Here is an 18,703-nt window from a genome sequence, read left to right on the forward strand (position 1 = left end):
GAGCACGTTTAAGGAGAAAAAATAATGGATAAAAGAAGTCTAGCATCAAGAAACGGGCAGTGAGAGGCTGGCGAGATGGTTAAGTGGTTAAATCACTTTCCTGCAAAGTTAAGGACCCAGGTTTGATTCCCCAGGACACACATAAGCCAGATGCAAAAGGTGGCACATGCATTTGGAGTTTGTTTGCAGTGGCTAAGAGTCCTGGCATTCTCTCTCTGTCTCCGTCTCTCTATTCTCTCTCTCTCTCTTCTCTTGTCTCTTTCAACCAAACAAAATAAAACAAAGAGGAAAAAAGAAAGGGGCGAGCAATGAAGATGTACTAGGGACCTATTCTCCATCACACTTCTTCAAACTACAACTTTGAGAAGTCAGTCCCGGAGAGTTGAATCCTTGAGAGGAAAAAAAAACCATTTCTACAGAAATTGATAGAAAAGTTACACTACTCAAAATGATACACAAATAATTGATTCCTATAGTTATAAACTTTTAAAAAAGAACCAACATGAGTAATTTTATGGGAGGTTTTATAAATGCCAATTTTTTCATGGTCTGCAGTCCATTAAAATACAAACGTGTTAAATAATGTCATTGCAAAAACATTCATTTTCAAATGTGTCAGTATGTCAATGGCATTGCTTTTCCTGTCATGTAATGGAAAAGGACCATCCGGGATCTGCACAATCTTAGTTTAAGTTATCATTCCTCACATTTTCCACCGGATTACAGACACTTTGGTAACATAATTTGATAATGTATATTGAAAAGAGGTTTTGCTTCTTCCAAAGGAAATGTTCTTTGATCTCCTAATCAAACACTCACTGTAACTCTGAATAGTCTTTGAGCGCTCAACTGCAATGTCTTTAGTCAAGCTAAAAGATATTTGCACTGTTCAGCAATACTGAACAACCTGGAGAATGGATGAGACATAGTTCATGTGGTCAAGAGTGATAGGAGCATAATACACAGTACATTATAAGTGGTTTTTTTTTCTACGTGTTTTTAGTTACTTATTTGAGAAAGATGTGGGGAAATGAATATTCTTACTGTTGAGAATAGACTCTAGAGGCATATGCCACCTTGTGAAACTGATTTTCAGTAGTTGCTGGGTAATGGAACCTGGCCTGAAGGCTGTGCAAAGAAACTGATAGACATTGTTAGAGAACAAATAAGACTTGTACACATAAACAAATATCGTACTGTTTTTTAGTATTTATGGGTTACAATAATGTAAGGGTTTCTTCAGAATATACATGAAATCAATACATATGATTTAAAACTTAAAAATCAATTGGTTGAACAATATGTTTTTTTATTAATCCTCTGAAGGGAATTTCTACTGGGTCTTAATAAAATGATGTAGCACTTGGGGAAAAAGATGCAACCTAGCAAGCCTGCACTGGAGGCCAAGATAGAAAAGACCTCCACTGTCACCATGGCCTTCCCCTTGGTGCTGTGGTAGACAGGGAGGAAGGTGACCCACACACTGCAGAACACCAGCATGCTGAAGGTCAGGAACTTGGCTTCATTGAACGTGTCGGGCAGGTTTCTGGCCAGGAAAGCCACACTGAAGCTCCCTACAGCCAGGGTTCCCAGGTATCCCAGGACACAGTAGAAGGCAGTGACTGAGCCTTTGTTGCACACAATGATGATGTGGCCGAGTTCCGAGTGTGCATCAGTGTCCACAAAGGGAGGGGATGTTCCCAGCCAGAGTCCACAGAGAACAAGTTGGATGAAGGTACAGATGGGAATGATGAAGTTAGGTGCTCCAGATACCAGCAGCCTCCTCATCTTTCTTCCTGGATCAGTGACCTTGAAGGCCAGAACCACAGTAATTGTTTTGGCCAAGACGGTGGACACAGCCACAGTGAACAGGACTGCAAATGTGATCTGCTGCAGGATGCACTTGGCTGTGTTGGGATGTCCAATGAAGAGTAATGAACAGAGGAAACAAAACTTGAGGAAGATGAGCAGGATGTAGCTGTTTGTTCGATTATTGGCCTTCACAATCGGTGTGTCTTGGTGCTTCACAAAAACCCCAAGAACAAGAGCAGTGAGTGCAGAGAAGGACAGGGCCAAGCAAGCCAGAGCCATCCCCAAGGGGTCTTCATAAGCCAGAAACATCACAGTTTTTTGGAGGCAGTGAGTTTGCTCTTTGTTGGCATACTGATCAAATGAGCATTTCACACATTGATCCATATCTGGCAGACAAAGCACAGTATCATCAGGAAAGTGGCACCATTTTCTTCTTAGTCACAGCACACTACAAACAAGTGTTTTATAGTTAGCCATGTTTGTATTCATTGTTCCTATTGGCAACAGTTGAGTTAGATTGCTCAATAGTCATGATTCCCAATTAATAAAGACCATCTTATTGGGGCTAGATAAACAAACCTGTTTTAAAAAATATTTTTAATTATTTGTTTTCACCTAAAGGGGACAGACAGACAGACATAAGGCTGTACATATGTAATTAAACTGGTGTGCTTAGGTTTTGCAGGCATATGCCTTACCTGATGAGCCATTTCTACAGTCTAACAAAGCTGTATTTTATACACTCATAAATCCACTTTATCCTTTAGTAATCTTAAAAGAATAAATTCATTGTAATATACATGAATCATATAATAGTATAGTTTAGGGGCTGGAGAGATGGCTTCACAGTAAAGCATTTGTCTGCAAAGTCAAAGGACCCAGGTTGGATTCCCCAGTACCCAAGTTAGCCAGCTGCATAGGGGATGTACGTATCTGGGGTTCATTTGCAGTGGTTGGAGGCCCTGGCATGCCCATTCTCTCTCTCTCTCTCCTTCTTTCTCTGTTAAATAAAGAAATTAATATGAAATATTAAAAAAATATATATAGCTTAGATGAGGTGTTTCTTAATGTTTGGAAGGATAGAGAGATAGCTTAGAACTTAAGGCACTTGCCTGTGGAGCCTAGGACCCATGTTTGACTCACCAGATCCCACATAAATGAAATGCAAAAGGTTACCCGTGCACAAGCTCGCACAAGGTGATACATGTGTCTGAAATTTGATCATAGTCACTGGATGCCCTGACATGCCAATTATCTCTCCTTATATCTCTGTCTCTCCCTCTCTTGCTCTTGCTCTCACTCTTGCTCTCCTTCATTATAAAGCCAATCTGTCTGGCTTGCCTCAAAAAAAAAAATCTGTCTCAGAATTCTGTAACAGTGCTGTCCAAGATCAGAGAGGTACATGATTCTAAGTGTTTATAAAGACCTATTTTTGACAATGTCCATAAATTTTGACAATAAGCTATGATTGTTTCCTCACAGTATAGTTCTATGTCTTATGAAACCTGCCTGTATCAAGGTGATGTCCTATGACTGTCCTTAGGTGGCAGTAGCTACATATAATTGTTTCAAACGTTGTTTTTAAGAAACAGTAATGGAATTGGAGACCCCTAGATAATTAACAATAATACCACTATTGCTTAAATCCATTTCCTTGGAGTACATATCAACCTACTCATTTAAAAAGGACATAACATTTACCAATATCTCCAAATTCTACCTCAATAATCCTTGGTCTATGTTTTAGCAAAATTTTGTCAACAATTTATTGAGAAAGGATTATGAACAAGGTAATTTGCCAACTTTGAAAAGAATGAACAGATACATACTAGTGAATTGAGGGAAAATTCAACCCCCCTATAAGTTGTACTTTTCATCGTGGTGTTTTGACAATTTTGACTATGATTACACTGAATCATAAAATAGGATTAAAATAATTACATGGGAGCCGCAGGAAGGGCCGGGTGCGGTGGCTTCCCCTCACACCGGCGCTCTCCGCAACTCGGGAGGTGTGAAGGGAGAGGGCGGTGAGCAACGGAGGAGCAGACCACGAGGTGGAAGAACACGTGGAACAGCAAGAGAACCGGAGCAGCTGCGGCTTCCTCCCCTCCCCCACCGCCTGAGCCCAGCTCCGGCAAGCAGAGCAGCGGTCCCGGGACCCAGCCACGCCAACCTGGGCCGACAGTGGGAACAAAGCAGGAGCAGAGTTCGGCAGCAACATCAGCGGCTCCGGCACCGGTAACAGTGGCCCAAGCAGCCCAGAACCAGGAGTGGCAACAACAGCTGATGCAGCAGCAGAAGCTTCAGATGCTGACAGACCCAGTGGGGGAGCTGATCTGCAGGGCCACAGTTTCCAGGCTATGCTTGCCCCGCAGAAAAGCCAGTGCCCAGCTCCCGGAAACACAAAGTAGCCCGGCGACCCAGGCAGCAACTTGACTGAGACCAAACTCCTCCAAGGTAACTGGGTTTGCACCAGGGAAGGGTCTCATTTGGTCACAAGCTGACTTCGATCCCTCAACAGAGCAGAAATCTTAACCTCTATGTTAATAGAGGATCTGGTTGTTATAATAACTACTCTGGCATGCATAATTGGGGCTGCTTTTGACTGAATGGGTGCAGTGTTAACTTTTAGAATCTACCTGTATTTTATTCCACTCAGCCTACTTGAATACCCCCATAGCAAGGAAACTCAACCCCTAGGATCACCTTTGTAGATACTCTGAGAGTCTTAAGAGCCACATCTAACACCTCAAGCTCCTACCCTGAAAATATATAACATCAAACCAATTGATATAGCTAAGAATACCCAGCTAGCTAGAAAATACAAGCATTAACTTAATCCAAGATGCAAAAATATATACATTATAACACAAGAAACACTAAAAAGCAAGACGATAAAAATCCACCTAAAAGTATTAATGCATCAGAAATGACCTCCAGTGAGAACGAGTTAGAGGAAATGCCTGAGAAAGATTTCAAAAGAATGATTGTAAATATGTTCAAAGAAGTCAGAGAACAAATCAAAGGAGTCAAAGAGGAACTTAAAGAGGAAATCAAAGGAATCAAAGAAGATGCAGGACACCAATTTCATGAAATAAAGAAGGCAATACAAGACATAAATAAGGAAATAGTAATAATAATAAGGAAATAGAAATAATAAAGAAAAACTAGTCAGAATTACTAGCAATGAAGAACACAGTGTATGAAATAAAAAACTTTAGAAAATCTCATCAGTAGAATGGATGAAGGAGAGGATAGAGTATCTAAGCTAGAAGATGAGGTGGCAGATCTAATACAGGCCAACAAAGAGAAAGACAAACTTATACAAAAGTATGAGTGGGAATTTCAAGATATTCGGGACACTATGAAAAGATCAAATATTAGAATTCAGGGCATAGTAGAAGGAGAAGAATTCCACTCCAAAGGCATAGTAGGTGTCTTCAACAAAATCATAGAAGAAAATTTCCCCCAAATTGGGAAAGAGGTGCCAATACAGATACAGGAAGACTTTAGAACCCCAGCCAGACAAAACCAGGAAAGAACCTCTCCTTGCCATATTATAATCAAACTACCAAACACACACACCAAAGAAAAAATATTGAAAGCAGTTAAAGAGAAAAATAAAGTTACCTACAAAAGTAAGCACATCAGGATTACAGCAGATTATTCAACACAAACTTTTAAAGCCAGAAGGGCTTGGAGTGATATATTCCAAGTTCTGAAAGATAACAACTGTCAACCAAGGTTACTTTATCCTGCAAAGTTATCCACTCAAGTAGACGGAGAAATAAGGACATTCCATGACAAAAGCAGGTTAAAGGAGTATTTGAAGACAAAACCAGCTCTACAGAAAATACTTGATAGAATCCTCCATGCTGAAGAAAAGGAAAAGCACATATATAAGGAACCTAGAAAAAACAAGCAATACTCAAATACTTGTTAAAAGAGCACAGGTAGAACCGCAACTACAAAAAAAAAAAAAAGGCAAATATAAATACACACCTTTCAATAATATCTCTTAATATCAATGTCGTCAATGCCCCAACAAAAAGACATACGTTTGCAGACTGGGTTAAAAAGCAGGATCCTACAATTTGTTGTCTCCAAGAAACTCACCTCTCTACAAAGGATAGACATTATCTTAGGGTGAAAGGTTGGAAGATGGTGTTTTAAGCAAATGGGCCAAAAAAAAAGCAGGGGTTGCTATCCTAATATCTGACAAGGTAGACTTTAGTCCAACGTTAGTCAAGAAAGATAAGGAAGGTCACTTAATATTGATTAAGGGCACACTCCAACAGATGGACATTACAATCTTAAACATATATGCACCTAACATGGGGGCTCCCAAATTCGTCAAACAAACACTATTAGAACTAAGGTCACAGATAACACCAAACACAGTGGTGGTGGGTGACTTTAACACCCCACTCTCATTAATTGACAGATCATCCCAGGAAAAAATAAACAGAGAGGCATCTGGGCTAAATGAGGTCATAGAAGGAATGGACTTAACAGATATATACAGGACATTTCATCCAAAGGCTGAAGAATATACATTCTTTTCAGCAGCACATGGAATGTTCTCTAAAATAGACCATATATTAGGACACAAAGCAAATCTTAACAAATTCAGGAAAATTGAAATAATTCCTTGCATTCTATCTGACCACAATGGAATTAAACTACAAATCAGTAGCAAGAAAGGCTATAGAGCATACACAAAATCATGGAAAGTAAACAATACACTACTAAATGATGAATGGGTCAATGAAGAAGTCAAGAAGGAAATCAAAAACTTCATAGAGTCAAATGATAATAAGAACACAACATATCAAAATCTCTGGGACACAATGAAGGCAGTTCTAAGAGGTAAATTTATAGCCTTAAGTGCCTATATTAAGAAATTAGAAAGGTCACAGGTAAACGACCTAATGCTTCACCTTAAAGCCTTGGAAAAAGAAGAACAAGGCAAACCAAAAATCAGTAGATGGGAAGAAATAATAAAGATTAGGGCAGAAATTAATGAAATAGAAACCAAAAAAAAAAATCCAAAGAATTAATGAAACAAAGAGTTGGTTCTTTGAAAGGATAAACAAGATTGATAAACCCTTAGCAAATCTGACCAAAAGAAAGAGAGAAAAGACACTAATTAATAAAATTAGAGATGAACAAGGTAACATCACAACAGATTCCAGAGAAATTCAAAAATCATAGGGACATACTATAAAAGCATATACTCCACAAAGTATGAAAATCTGAAAGAAATGGATGATTTTCTTGATTTATATGACCTACCTAAATTAAATCAAAATGAAATTAATCACCTAAACAGTCCTATAACAAACATGGAGATCCGAACAGTTATCAATAATCTCCCAACTAAAAACAGCCCAGGCCCAGATGGATTCACTGCTGAATTTTACCAGACCTTTAAGGAAGAGTTAACACCATTGCTTCTTAAGATTTTCTAGGAAATAGAAAAAGAAGGAATTCTACCAAACTCCTTCTATGAGGCCAGCATCACCCTGATACCAAAACCAGGCAAAGCTAGAACAAAAAAAGAAAATTACAGACCAATCTCCCTCATGAACACAGATGCAAAAATTCTCAATAAAATATTGGCAAACAGAATACAAGAGTATATCAAAAAGATCATTCACCCCGACCAAGTAGGCTTTATCCCAGAGATGCAGGGATGGTTCAATATATGCAAATCTATAAATGTAATACATTATATAAATGGGTTGAAGGACAAAAATCACATGATCATCTCATTGGACACAGAGAAAGCATTTGACAAAATCCAACATCCCTTCATGATAAAAGTCCTACAGAGACTGGGAATAGAAGGAACATATCTCAATATAATAAAAGCTATTTATGACAAGCCTACAGCCAACATATTACTAAACGGGGAAAAACTGGAAGCTTTTCCACTAAAATCAGGAACAAGACAAGGGTGTCCACTGTCCCCACTTTTATTTAATACAGTTCTTGTAGTTTTAGCCATAGCTATAAGGCAAGAGACACACATAAAAGGGATACAAATTGGAAAGGAAGAGATCAAGTTATCATTATTTGCAGATGACATGATTCTATACATAAAGTACCCTAAAAACTCTACCAGCAAACTGTTAGAGCTGATCAAAACCTACAGCCATGTAGCATGATACAAACTAAATACACAGAAATCAGTAGCCTTCATATATGCTAACAACAAACACACAGAGGATGAAATCAGAGAATCACTCCCATTCACAATTGCATCAAAAAAAAAAAAAGTACCTTGGAATAAACCTAACCAAGGAAGTAAAGAATCTCTACAATGAGAACTTTAAAACACTCAAGCGAGAAATTGCAGAAGACACTAGAAAGTGGAGAAACATCCCCTGTTCCTGGATTGGAAGAATCAATATTGTGAAAATGGCAATCTTACCTAAAGCCATCTACACATTTAATGCAATCCCTATCAAAATTCCAAAAGCATTCTTCATGGAAATAGAAAAAAACAATCCAAAAATTCATTTGGAATCACAAAAAACCTCGAATATCTAAAATATTACTGAGCAACAAAAATAAGGCTGGTGGTATCACCATACCTGATTTTAACCTATACTACAGAGCCATAGTAACAAAAACAGCATGGTACTGGCACAAAAACAGACACATAGATCAGTGGAACAGAATAGAGGAACCAGATGTAAGCCCACGTAGCTATAGCCACCTGATATTTGATAAAAATGCCAAAAATATTCATTGGAGAAAAGACAGCCTCTTCAGCAAATGGTGTTTTGAAAACTGGATATATATCTGCAGAAGGATGAAAATAGCGTCTTCACTCTCGCCATGCACAAGAATTAAGTCCAAATGGATTAAAGACCTTAACATCAGACCGGAAACTCTGAAACTGCTAGAGGAAAAAGTAGGGGAAACCCTTCAACATGTTGGTCTTGGCAAAGACTTTCTGAATACAACCCCAATTGCTCAGGCAATAAAACCACAGATTAATCACTGGGACCTCATGAAATTACAAAGATTTTGCTCTGCAAAGGACACAGTGAAAAAAGCAAAGAAGCAACCAACAGAATGGGAAAAAATCTTCGCCAGATATATATGTGATAGAGGATTAATATGTAGGATATACAAAGAACTCAAAAAGTTAAATAATAAGGAATCAAACAAGCCAATCAAAAAATGGGCTATGGAGCTAAATAGAGAGTTCTCAAAGGAAGAAATAGGAATGGCATATAAGTATCTCAAAAAATGTTCCACGTCACTAGCCATCAGGGAAATGCAGATTAAAACTACATTGAGATTCCATCTCACTCCTGTCAGATTGGCCACCATCAGGAATACAAATGATCATAAATGTTGGCGGGGATGTGGAAAAAGAGGAACCCTTCTACACTGCTGGTGGGAATGCAATCTGGTCCAGCCATTGTGGAAATCAGTGTGGAGGTTCCTAAAACAGCTAAAGATTGATCTACCATATGACCCAGCTATAGCACTCCTAGGCATATATCCAAAGGACTCATCTCATCTCCTTAGAAATACGTGCTCAACCATGTTAACTGCTGCTCAATTTATAATAGCTGGGAAATGGAACCAACCTAAATGTCCCTCAACTGATGAGTGGATAATGAAGATGTGGCACATTTATACAATGGAGTTCTACTCAGCAGTAAAGATAAATGAAGTTATGAAATTTGCAGAAAAATGGATGGACCTGGAAGGGACTATACTAAGTGAGGTAACCCAGGCCCAGAAAGCCAAGCGCCACATGTTCTCTCTCATACGTGGATACTAGCTACAGATGACTGGGCTTCTGCGTGAGAATGAAAATACTTGGTAGCAGAGGCCAGTAAGTTAAAAAGGAGACATAAAGGGAAGAGAAAGGAAGGGAGGCAGGTACTTAATAGGTTGATATTGTATATATGTAAGTACAATGATGGTGATGGGGAGTTAATATGATGGAGAATGGAATTTCAAAGGGGAAAGTGTGGGGGGTGGGGAGGGAGGGAATTACCATGGGATTTTTTTAATAATCGTGGAAAATACTAATATAAACTTAAAAAAATAAAAAAATAAAAATTAAAAAGGTAAAGTTTCTAAAAAAAATAATAACTACATGTTATTTCATGAGTATTGAGGTAATTTTTTCCAATTTATAACTCTAAACTCTTCTTAATCATGTTTTCTAAATTTGTGTGCATTCAATTTTAGTAATTGTGTAGATATGTCATATATATTCTATACTTTAAGACTTTAAATTCCACCTTATTTGGTACATATCATGTGGATAGCATTTATAAATGAAAAGAAAACTTCAGTGTTAATATAAAACTCATCCATCATCACTAAAGTTGGTATTTAACTAATCAATTTGAATTGTATATTATGGTTTTATCTGAATAAACACAGTGTTTTATTTCCATTCTAATGATATTATTTTAATTCTATTTTATGACATTATTCAGTGGATATACATCTAAAAATTTTAAGTCAGTCTTATTCCTTTTTTTTTTTTTACTTCAACTATCAATACCTCTGGACCCCCACTTTGATTCCTGGTACACTGGAAATGTGCTCTGGCTATGAGAGCACGATGCTGTCTCTAATATGAAAATATAGAGGAATTAATCTTTATATTATTATTTAAATCCCTTTGATCATATTTATTAAAGCCTTTAGGAAATACTCTAAGGTCTCACCATGTTTTTTTTTTGTTTGATTTTTCATTTCTTATCGGTAAAATAGAGGGCAACATAAAATAACACCCATTTGACAATTCTATGTTTATCGCAGCCGTCTAGACATCCCAAAAAAACATTATTTACTTTATTCATATTTTTGATTTCTGAACATTTCCCACTACATCCTTAAAAGCTTAAATATACATGTAAAACAACACTTGCCACATTTTTTAAAACCAGAATATTTAGACTCCTTGAAACAGGTTTTTAATGTTTGTGATATGCTATTTCCTATAGTTTTAAACTTAATTTTTCTTTCTTAACTATTTTGTATATACTCAATAGATATTATTCTTATATTGAAAGTATTTGAAAAATTACATATTTTTATAGCCAAAAGCATGATATCTCTGAGCATTTCCTCTCTGCCAGTAACCTACTGGGTAATGGGAGGATAAAGACATGGAAGATTCCTCCTTTTAACTTTCACTTTACGTAGATTCAAAGATTACGTGTACTTGAAGAAAATATTAGGTGGGACATTCCCTGAAAGGGATAATATATTCACTGATTATTGGATCTCAAACACTATTTTTTTTTTTAATGTGGGGAATTAGTATCTACAATGGATCTAGGTAATTAGATCAGTGTTCTTGTTTTCTTTTTTATGTTTACTGCAACTATTAACACCCCTGGATACCCACTTTGATTCCTGGTACACTGGAAATGTGCTCTGGGTATGAGCGCACACTGCAGGCTCTAACATGAAAATATTGAGGAATTAATATTTATATTATTATTTAAATCCCTTTGGACATATTTATCATAGCCTTTAGGAACTACTCTAAGATCCTACCTCCATATGTTGTTTTTCCTTCTTAGCCATAAAATAGACAGCAGCATTAAATAACACCCAGGGTTTTTTTTTTAATGGAGGAAATTAGTAACTACAGTGGATCTAGGTAATAAAAATGAGGTTCATGAGGAAAGTGAGTGTTATTTTCATGTTCAGGAGTATTTATCTTTTCAACCAAATTATTACATTAAGCAAGGAATAGATATTATTTCTCTCTTCAGGTCCCCTCCAGGCCCATACCAGTTCTCAGTATGACTGTAGAAGAAAATCAAACTGTAGAATTTCTACCTAAGCCATCAACGTACCCGTTTTGTTAGAAACCTCATTTTCTGGGCAGAGGGAACAATCAAAGCAGCAGGCTGCCTTTCCCTCCTGTCGAAACTTCCTGAAACCAGGCCTGCAAGACTCACTGCACACAGAGGAGGGAATCTGAGGAAAACCAGAAATGTGCTGGTAACAGGTAGGACTTTCATCTATTCCATTTATAAGCATATGTCAACACAACGCCTCATTAACAAACTTATTTTCCACACCTTCAATATAATTGAAGCATCACTCTCCATATAGTACATTGTTTGTTGTCGTATGTATGGATAATTTTTATTATTTATTTTCAATGTAGGGTCTCACCCTAGCTCAGGCTCACCTGGAACTCACTATGTAGTCTCAGAGGGGCCTCGAACTCATGGCCATCCTCCTACCTCTGCCTCCCAAGTGCATGGATTAAAGGCGTGAGCCACTACGTCCAGCTTGTACGGGGATTGTGATAAAACATTTTGTTGTTTCCAAACATTTTTCAAAAGACAGAAAGAAAATCTAGGACACTGGAAAAAAGGTCCTATACAATATGTTGCACTTAACCAAATAACATGGGGCACACATGACCCCACATGATTTTCACATTTCATGTCTAGAGTAAAGCGTTACACTTCATTACCACATACCTGCCTGCTCCCAGTGGCCCACTCGGTTGTCTCATCCGACAAATGCAATTGCTGACCAAGGGGAAGATGTGAAGAAAACTGTCCTATTTTCACCTTTATTCCAAGACCTTGTTGAAAATTCCAAATGTGGAGAATATCATAGTCTGCATCAAATTTTAATTTCTCATTAATAATCACTAGGTCTCCAACAGGGTTAATATATTGCATGTTCTTCAAATAGCAGTAAAACTGGAAGAGATGTATAATTTTGCAATTAATTATGTACATACATATAGACATAATATGTTCTGTGGGTTATAGCCTTTTGTTTTTTAACTCATCCCAAAACAGGAAACTTTATTACATGTACCCAATTGTGTGAAATCAATGAGATTCTATAGATCAATTAAATATTACTATACTTTTATAAGTTTCTTTATGGAGAAACTGCTAAAAAGATCACGATTATGCAAGGCTAGTGAGATAAACCTTTCAATCTATTATATTTATGAAAAAAAAGTTAACTAAAATATGAAGATCTTCAGTACTTACAGTGATGCAGAATTACTTTAACAACTTTTATGTCATGTCAATCCAAATGTTCAGGGTACGTTTCCATGGGAAAAGCAAGATCACATCTAGATAGTCAAGCACTTTATGATAAAATATCTGGCATTACATATCTAATACTTAAAACAGTTGGGCATGATATCAGGATAATCTCTCACATCAAGCATAGTTCAAACCAAACTGATGTCATTAATTTCACTGTCTTCTTGTTCATGCACACACACAGTAGTGGTTTGTCATGGCTGTCTACTAGACTCGAGTTAGAATTACCATGGACACCAATCTATAGACATGTCTCTAAAGAACTTCTAGGTTAGGTAATTTGACTGGACAACTTACACTGAGCATGTGGCACTATTTGATGGGCTAAAGGTCCACAGTCAGGGAAAGCTGCCGGACTACGTATATTCATCCCTCTATGTTTACAAACTGTGTATACCATGGACACAGTTCTTTTTCATACTCCTACTTCCATATTTTGTCAACATCATGGGGAACTCTACTCTTGAATTATGAGCTACAGTGAAACCATTCTCCACTGTTTCTTCTGTCAATTATTTCCCCCCCAAAAGTAACTTGTAATCTCACATCTAGATTTACTTACTTGCTTCCTAGGAAATGAAAAAATTACAGAAATATCATAATTAAGGAAAGTACATCTCAGCACCAGGGTTTAAAAAGGCGTTCAGGGCTGGAGGGATGGCTTAGTGGTTAAGGTGTTTGCCTGCAGAGCCAAATGAACCAGGTTCAATTCCCCAGGACCCATGTTAGCCAGATGCACAACGCGACACATGCCTCTGGAGTTCATTTGCAGTGGTTTGAGGCCCTGGCACACACCCATTCTCTCTTTCTCTCTCTCTCTCTCTCTTTCTCTCTCTCTCTCTCTGTCATAAATAAATAAATGAATAATTTAAAAATGTGTTGAACCAGTTAGAAGGCAACATTGATGACACTACGTACCTTTGGGCAGTCAACTGGGCGTTGGTGTGCCATTGGCTGAATATCTACCTGTTGAAAAACAAATTTATGGTGGGCATATGCCAAAGCGTACACAGCATTGTATAGATTATAATTGTCATCATTCATGGCCATCTCAAATCCTTGACCTGCATACCATTCTAATGAGGTATTGGGTGAATACATACTCTGTATTCTATGTTTAGATTCTAAGTCTGAGCAATTAAAGTACATCCATTCTGACCTCATCAAAGAAATGTCTATTGGATATGTGGTAGTGTTCAGTGTCTGGATAAATTTTTTAAAATTGGGAATCTCATGATGGTGGTTAGAAAAAGTGAAACCCCCATGGAATGAGTCAGGAATGAAGTCTCTTCTCATATTGGTGATGACATCCCACTGTGAAGTAGTGACCCAGATCCTCTGGATGCCTAAATGTGCCCATCTCCTGAAGCTCACCTCTAGTGTGGAATTACCTTCACCATAAATGATCACAACATTTGTCAAATGTGTCACAATTTCTTTGTAATATATCTCAGCCCTTGAATTGTATAATTCCATGTTTAATGGGATCACATTCACAAAGGCTAAACAGACTTGATTTCCTTGCATCTTTTCTCTCAAGTCTGAGAGAAATTGAATACCTTGGTCATCATCAGAGATGACCAAACCCACCCAGGTCCAGTTGAAATGAAGCATTAAGGAGACTATGGCAAAAGCCAGTCTTGTGTTCTTGGGGGCAATCTGATACAGATGAGGATTCTGATAAGGGTCACTCAGAGTAGGATGAAACGGGCCATAGTGAATCTAAAGGACAAAGAACATGGACATCAACATGAGGAGGGGAAATGGAAGAAAAATCAAGCTAACATCTGAATTGTTAATCACCACTTGGGAAGAATGGTGGGAGGGATGATTGTAACCCCATTATTAGTCACATTTCACTATCTGTAAGTTTCTAGAAAATTACTTAGCAGTGCAAGTGTTGTAAGAAATTTCTTTGTATGTTTCCCCACTTCCTCGTCTCATTTCTTAAAAACAAAATATTGATTCCCCACCAAATCACTGATCATTATCTCTTTGAAATGCACTTGAGAATACATGCATAAACCTAAGCTCCCTACTTGAAAATACCCCCAAGCACATGAGGATGGTAAGGAGGGGGACAGAGTTTATACTCTGTATATTCCAAAATCTCACCTGTGCAAATTCAAAGAGCTTCAGAAATGTCCCAATTTTGCTACTTGCTGCCCACGTGGGTCCTGTAAGTTGTATATAACATGAATGTTGTCTACACCTATAATTAGGAACCCAGTAATGTTTCTTTGCTATCCAACTTAGATAAGGGATAATTTTCAATGAATCATCACACTTGGAATGAAACAACTCAAATCCCATGGACATGTTGGGTAAAAGATTGGGATTCCTGTTGATCTCCTCAGTGGCAAAAATCAGTGTCAGAATATATTGATATTTTTTGACTGGCAAACTGAAATGAAACACAGTGAGCATTATGGACAAGGCTTCAAACAGAATAACCTTTAAAACAACAGAGTGGACATACAATACATGTGATAAATGATGCTCTCTGCAGAAATTCTCATGTAACCGTTCACCTTGATGTGAAGATTTGAAACCGACTAACATAATGATCAACTAGGTATTTTTAAATTTTATAATGGGAGTCCATTTGTAAATGTATTTATGTTGTCAAAATATCTAAAGAGCTTCTTTCATATTTCCAACTGAGGATCTTGTCAAAAGACTGTAGGTCATCCATGAACTTGTAAATAGACCTGTAGCACACAATAAATCTGCTCCTATCTTGATCCTGAAATTTCTCGTTGTAAGAAAAGAACAACAAAAGAAGCAATAATCTAATTTGTGGTGGTTTGGTGTGTATATGTGGGTAATATGCATCTTTATGTTTGGGAGAGACTACATTATATGTATGAATTTGTGGAAGAGGGCACATGCTTGTTTGAGTGTGTACCCCATAAATCAATGTCAGTTGTTTTTCTCAATTATGTTAAATGTGATTATTTTGATGTCTTGAAACTCACCAACTTAGTGAAACTAGCAAGCAAGCAATCTCCAGTAAGACTATTTCAAACTCATCCAGTCTTGGGATTCTATATGAACATCACTATGCTGAAATTTTATCTGAGGACTGTGGATTTGAACACAGTACCCCATATTTATGCAGAAATCCCATTACAAACTCCTATTCTATGGAAAATTCTTACATACCGTACTACACCGGCTAATGCTATGGATTGATAATTGCTGAACATGCAGTCAGTCCTGTGTATGTAAATTTGGCCTTATATTGCCTTCGAAGTCATGGGTAGCTCTTCTAGTTGTGGTGTGAACTCTATTTGATCAGGAGTTAAAAGAGTTTTTTAGGCAATTCCATTTGCTTCTTATATTAGGTAACTTGTCTTTATTGTGACAAAATAGCTGAAAAAAATCATGGAGATATTTCTTAGTGGTCAAGGCTCTTGCCTGTGAAGCCTAAGGACCCAGGTTGGACTCTTCAGATCCTATATAAGGCAGACTCACAAAGGTGAGGCAAATACAAGGTCGCACATGCTCACTAGGTGGCACAAGCATCTGGAATTCAATTACAGTGGTTCAGGACCTGGCAGGCAATTCATTGCTTCTGTTGCTCGCTGTCTGTCCTTCTAAAATAAATAATGAATTAAAAAAGTAAAACCAGGATAAGGAAGAAAGTATTCATTTCAGATTACCCTTCCTAAAATTGAAAAGGAATATTGACAGGGAGGGTATGACAAGTGAGACTTCTCTCTGTGGGGTTGAAAGGAGGCGGCAGAGCCTGCTGAAGACTTCTCATATGCTCCAGCTCTCTCACCTTTATACAGTGCAGAATCTCCGCCCTGCAATGGTGCTGGCCACACTTACATTGGACATTCCACCTCAAATTATGCAATCAACATAATCTCACAGGAATGCTGCTCAGGATTAACCTAATCCAGAATATACCTCTTCTCCCATTGATAATCATAAAATGTCATAGTTAGAAAATATTTCCCACTTGTTGCCTCAAAAATATCATCTCTTTCGTGGTAAGGTCTAGTTTTGTTGAGATGGAGAAACATTCCTATTTTCTGGTCCAATCTTCTACTTGGAGTTCTCTTTGATTGGAGAATATACCTTAAATATTCAGAGTTATTGTTGACAAATAAATTTATTTTTATTGAGTTTCAAGGATTTGTTTCATAATGGTGTTTTAAAATACACTTTATTTGCCTTTCTTCCCTTCTTTTCTAGTCCCCACCACCACCACCCTTTAAATCTACCTGGAGACAGGATAACTGTGCCCTAACCTATCTGGCCAAAACTTAGCTTTTCTGCTTTTATACTATATGCTTTCCTTCGTTTTCTCCCTTGTTCTCATCCCCTTATATTCACTTCTGATGGCTGAAGTGATGTTTACTAAGCCAAACTTGCTTAATTGTTGTATTACTATTGGTTGTTTGCTTGTAGCTTTTAGAATATGTTTCCTACTCTGATCAACTTGAAGAATTCCTTGTATGCTCTGCAGGGCTGTTGTACTGTCCAAATTTCCTATAGCCTTTTTTTTAATCATGAAATTTTTTCTTTCCCTATTATGGGAGATAGTTTGGGTCTGTAACACTTTGATTGTGCAGCTTCTGTAGTTGATGCTCATCTTGCCAAGAACTTCTTGATTTTAGGGTCTGTTGAAAACCATCTATTTTGATGGGCTTGCTTTGATATGTTACTGAATGTTTCTGTCATGGTCTCTCAGCATCTTTTCTTTGTTCTGTATATTTAGTTTTTAAAAATTATTTGAGGGCTGGAGAGATGGCTTAGCGGTTGAGCGCTTGCCTGTGAAGCCTAAGGATCCCGGTTCGAGGCTCGGTTCCCCAGGTCCCACGTTAGCCAGATGCACAAGGGGGCGCACGCGTCTGGAGTTTGTTTGCAGAGGCTGGAAGCCCTGGCGCGCCCATTTTCTCTCTCCCTCTATCTGTCTTTCTCTCTGTGTCTCTCGCTCTCAAATAAATAAATAAATAAAAATTAAAAAAAAAAGAAGAAAAGAATGCTAAATAATTAAAAAAAATATTTGATATTTACTTATTTGACAGAGAAAGAGGGAGAGAGCATGAAAGAAAGAATAGGTGCATCAGGGCCTCCAGCCACGGCAAAAGAACTCCAGACGCATGCACCCCCTTGTGCATCTGGCTAACATGGGTCCTGGGGAATCTAACCTGGGTCCTTTGTCTTTTCAGGCAAATGTCTTTACCACTAAGCCATCCCTCCAACCCTATATTTAGTTTTAACGAATATAACCTGGGTAGTTTCTTTTTGGGTCCTATCTCTTTGTTGTTGTCTATGGGTCTTGTACCTGGATAGCATAGTTTCTCCTAGATATGGGAAATTTTCTTCTACAGTTTATTTTTAATAAACTTGATACCTTTAATCAAGTGTTTATTTTTTCTATGACCATAATTTGAAAATTTTTCCTTCTGTAGTCCTGAAAATATCACTTTTTCCTTCATACATTATGACCTTACTAATTTTGACTGGAGTATTCATTATTTTACTTGTCTTTAAGTCATGATATTCTGTCCTTCATAGAATGCAGTCTATTGGAGAGGATCCACAGAGCTTTATATATGACTTATTAGGTTTTTCATTTCCAGAATTGTTTCAGTTTGGTTTTTCATAAGAATGTTATCCATTTATAGAATTCCATTATGATACCCTGGTTTTAAATTTCTATTTAATTCTTGTTTGTTCCTTTTGTCTTGGAATTCACTGAGCACTTATTCATGTCTTCTCAGAATTTATTCCATTGTACTGTTAGTTTTTGTTCTCTTTGATTTCATTTTGCCATTTATTCATGTCCT

The 18,703-nt window shown here is 37.5% G+C and overlaps 2 protein-coding genes across 2 annotated transcripts in view; one reads left to right on the top strand and one right to left on the bottom strand.

Moving 5' to 3' along the window:
• LOC123456275 (zinc finger protein 585A-like) overlaps positions 1 to 18,703 on the top strand; it is a 649,667-nt gene that overhangs the window by 474,627 nt on the left and 156,337 nt on the right.
• LOC123456294 (vomeronasal type-2 receptor 116-like) overlaps positions 1 to 18,703 on the bottom strand; it is a 38,154-nt gene that overhangs the window by 7,882 nt on the left and 11,569 nt on the right. The window contains exons 2-6 of the mRNA XM_045139093.1: positions 15,012 to 15,300; positions 13,797 to 14,618; positions 12,306 to 12,515; positions 11,667 to 11,790; positions 1,299 to 2,198 (exon numbers count right to left, since the gene is read on the bottom strand). Coding sequence (XP_044995028.1) covers positions 1,299 to 2,198; positions 11,667 to 11,790; positions 12,306 to 12,515; positions 13,797 to 14,618; positions 15,012 to 15,300 — 2,345 coding nt within the window. The remainder of the gene's footprint in view (positions 1 to 1,298; positions 2,199 to 11,666; positions 11,791 to 12,305; positions 12,516 to 13,796; positions 14,619 to 15,011; positions 15,301 to 18,703) is intronic.

The sequence above is a fragment of the Jaculus jaculus genome, chromosome 20, assembly GCF_020740685.1.
Source record: "Jaculus jaculus isolate mJacJac1 chromosome 20, mJacJac1.mat.Y.cur, whole genome shotgun sequence".
Taxonomy (NCBI): Eukaryota; Metazoa; Chordata; class Mammalia; order Rodentia; family Dipodidae; genus Jaculus; species Jaculus jaculus.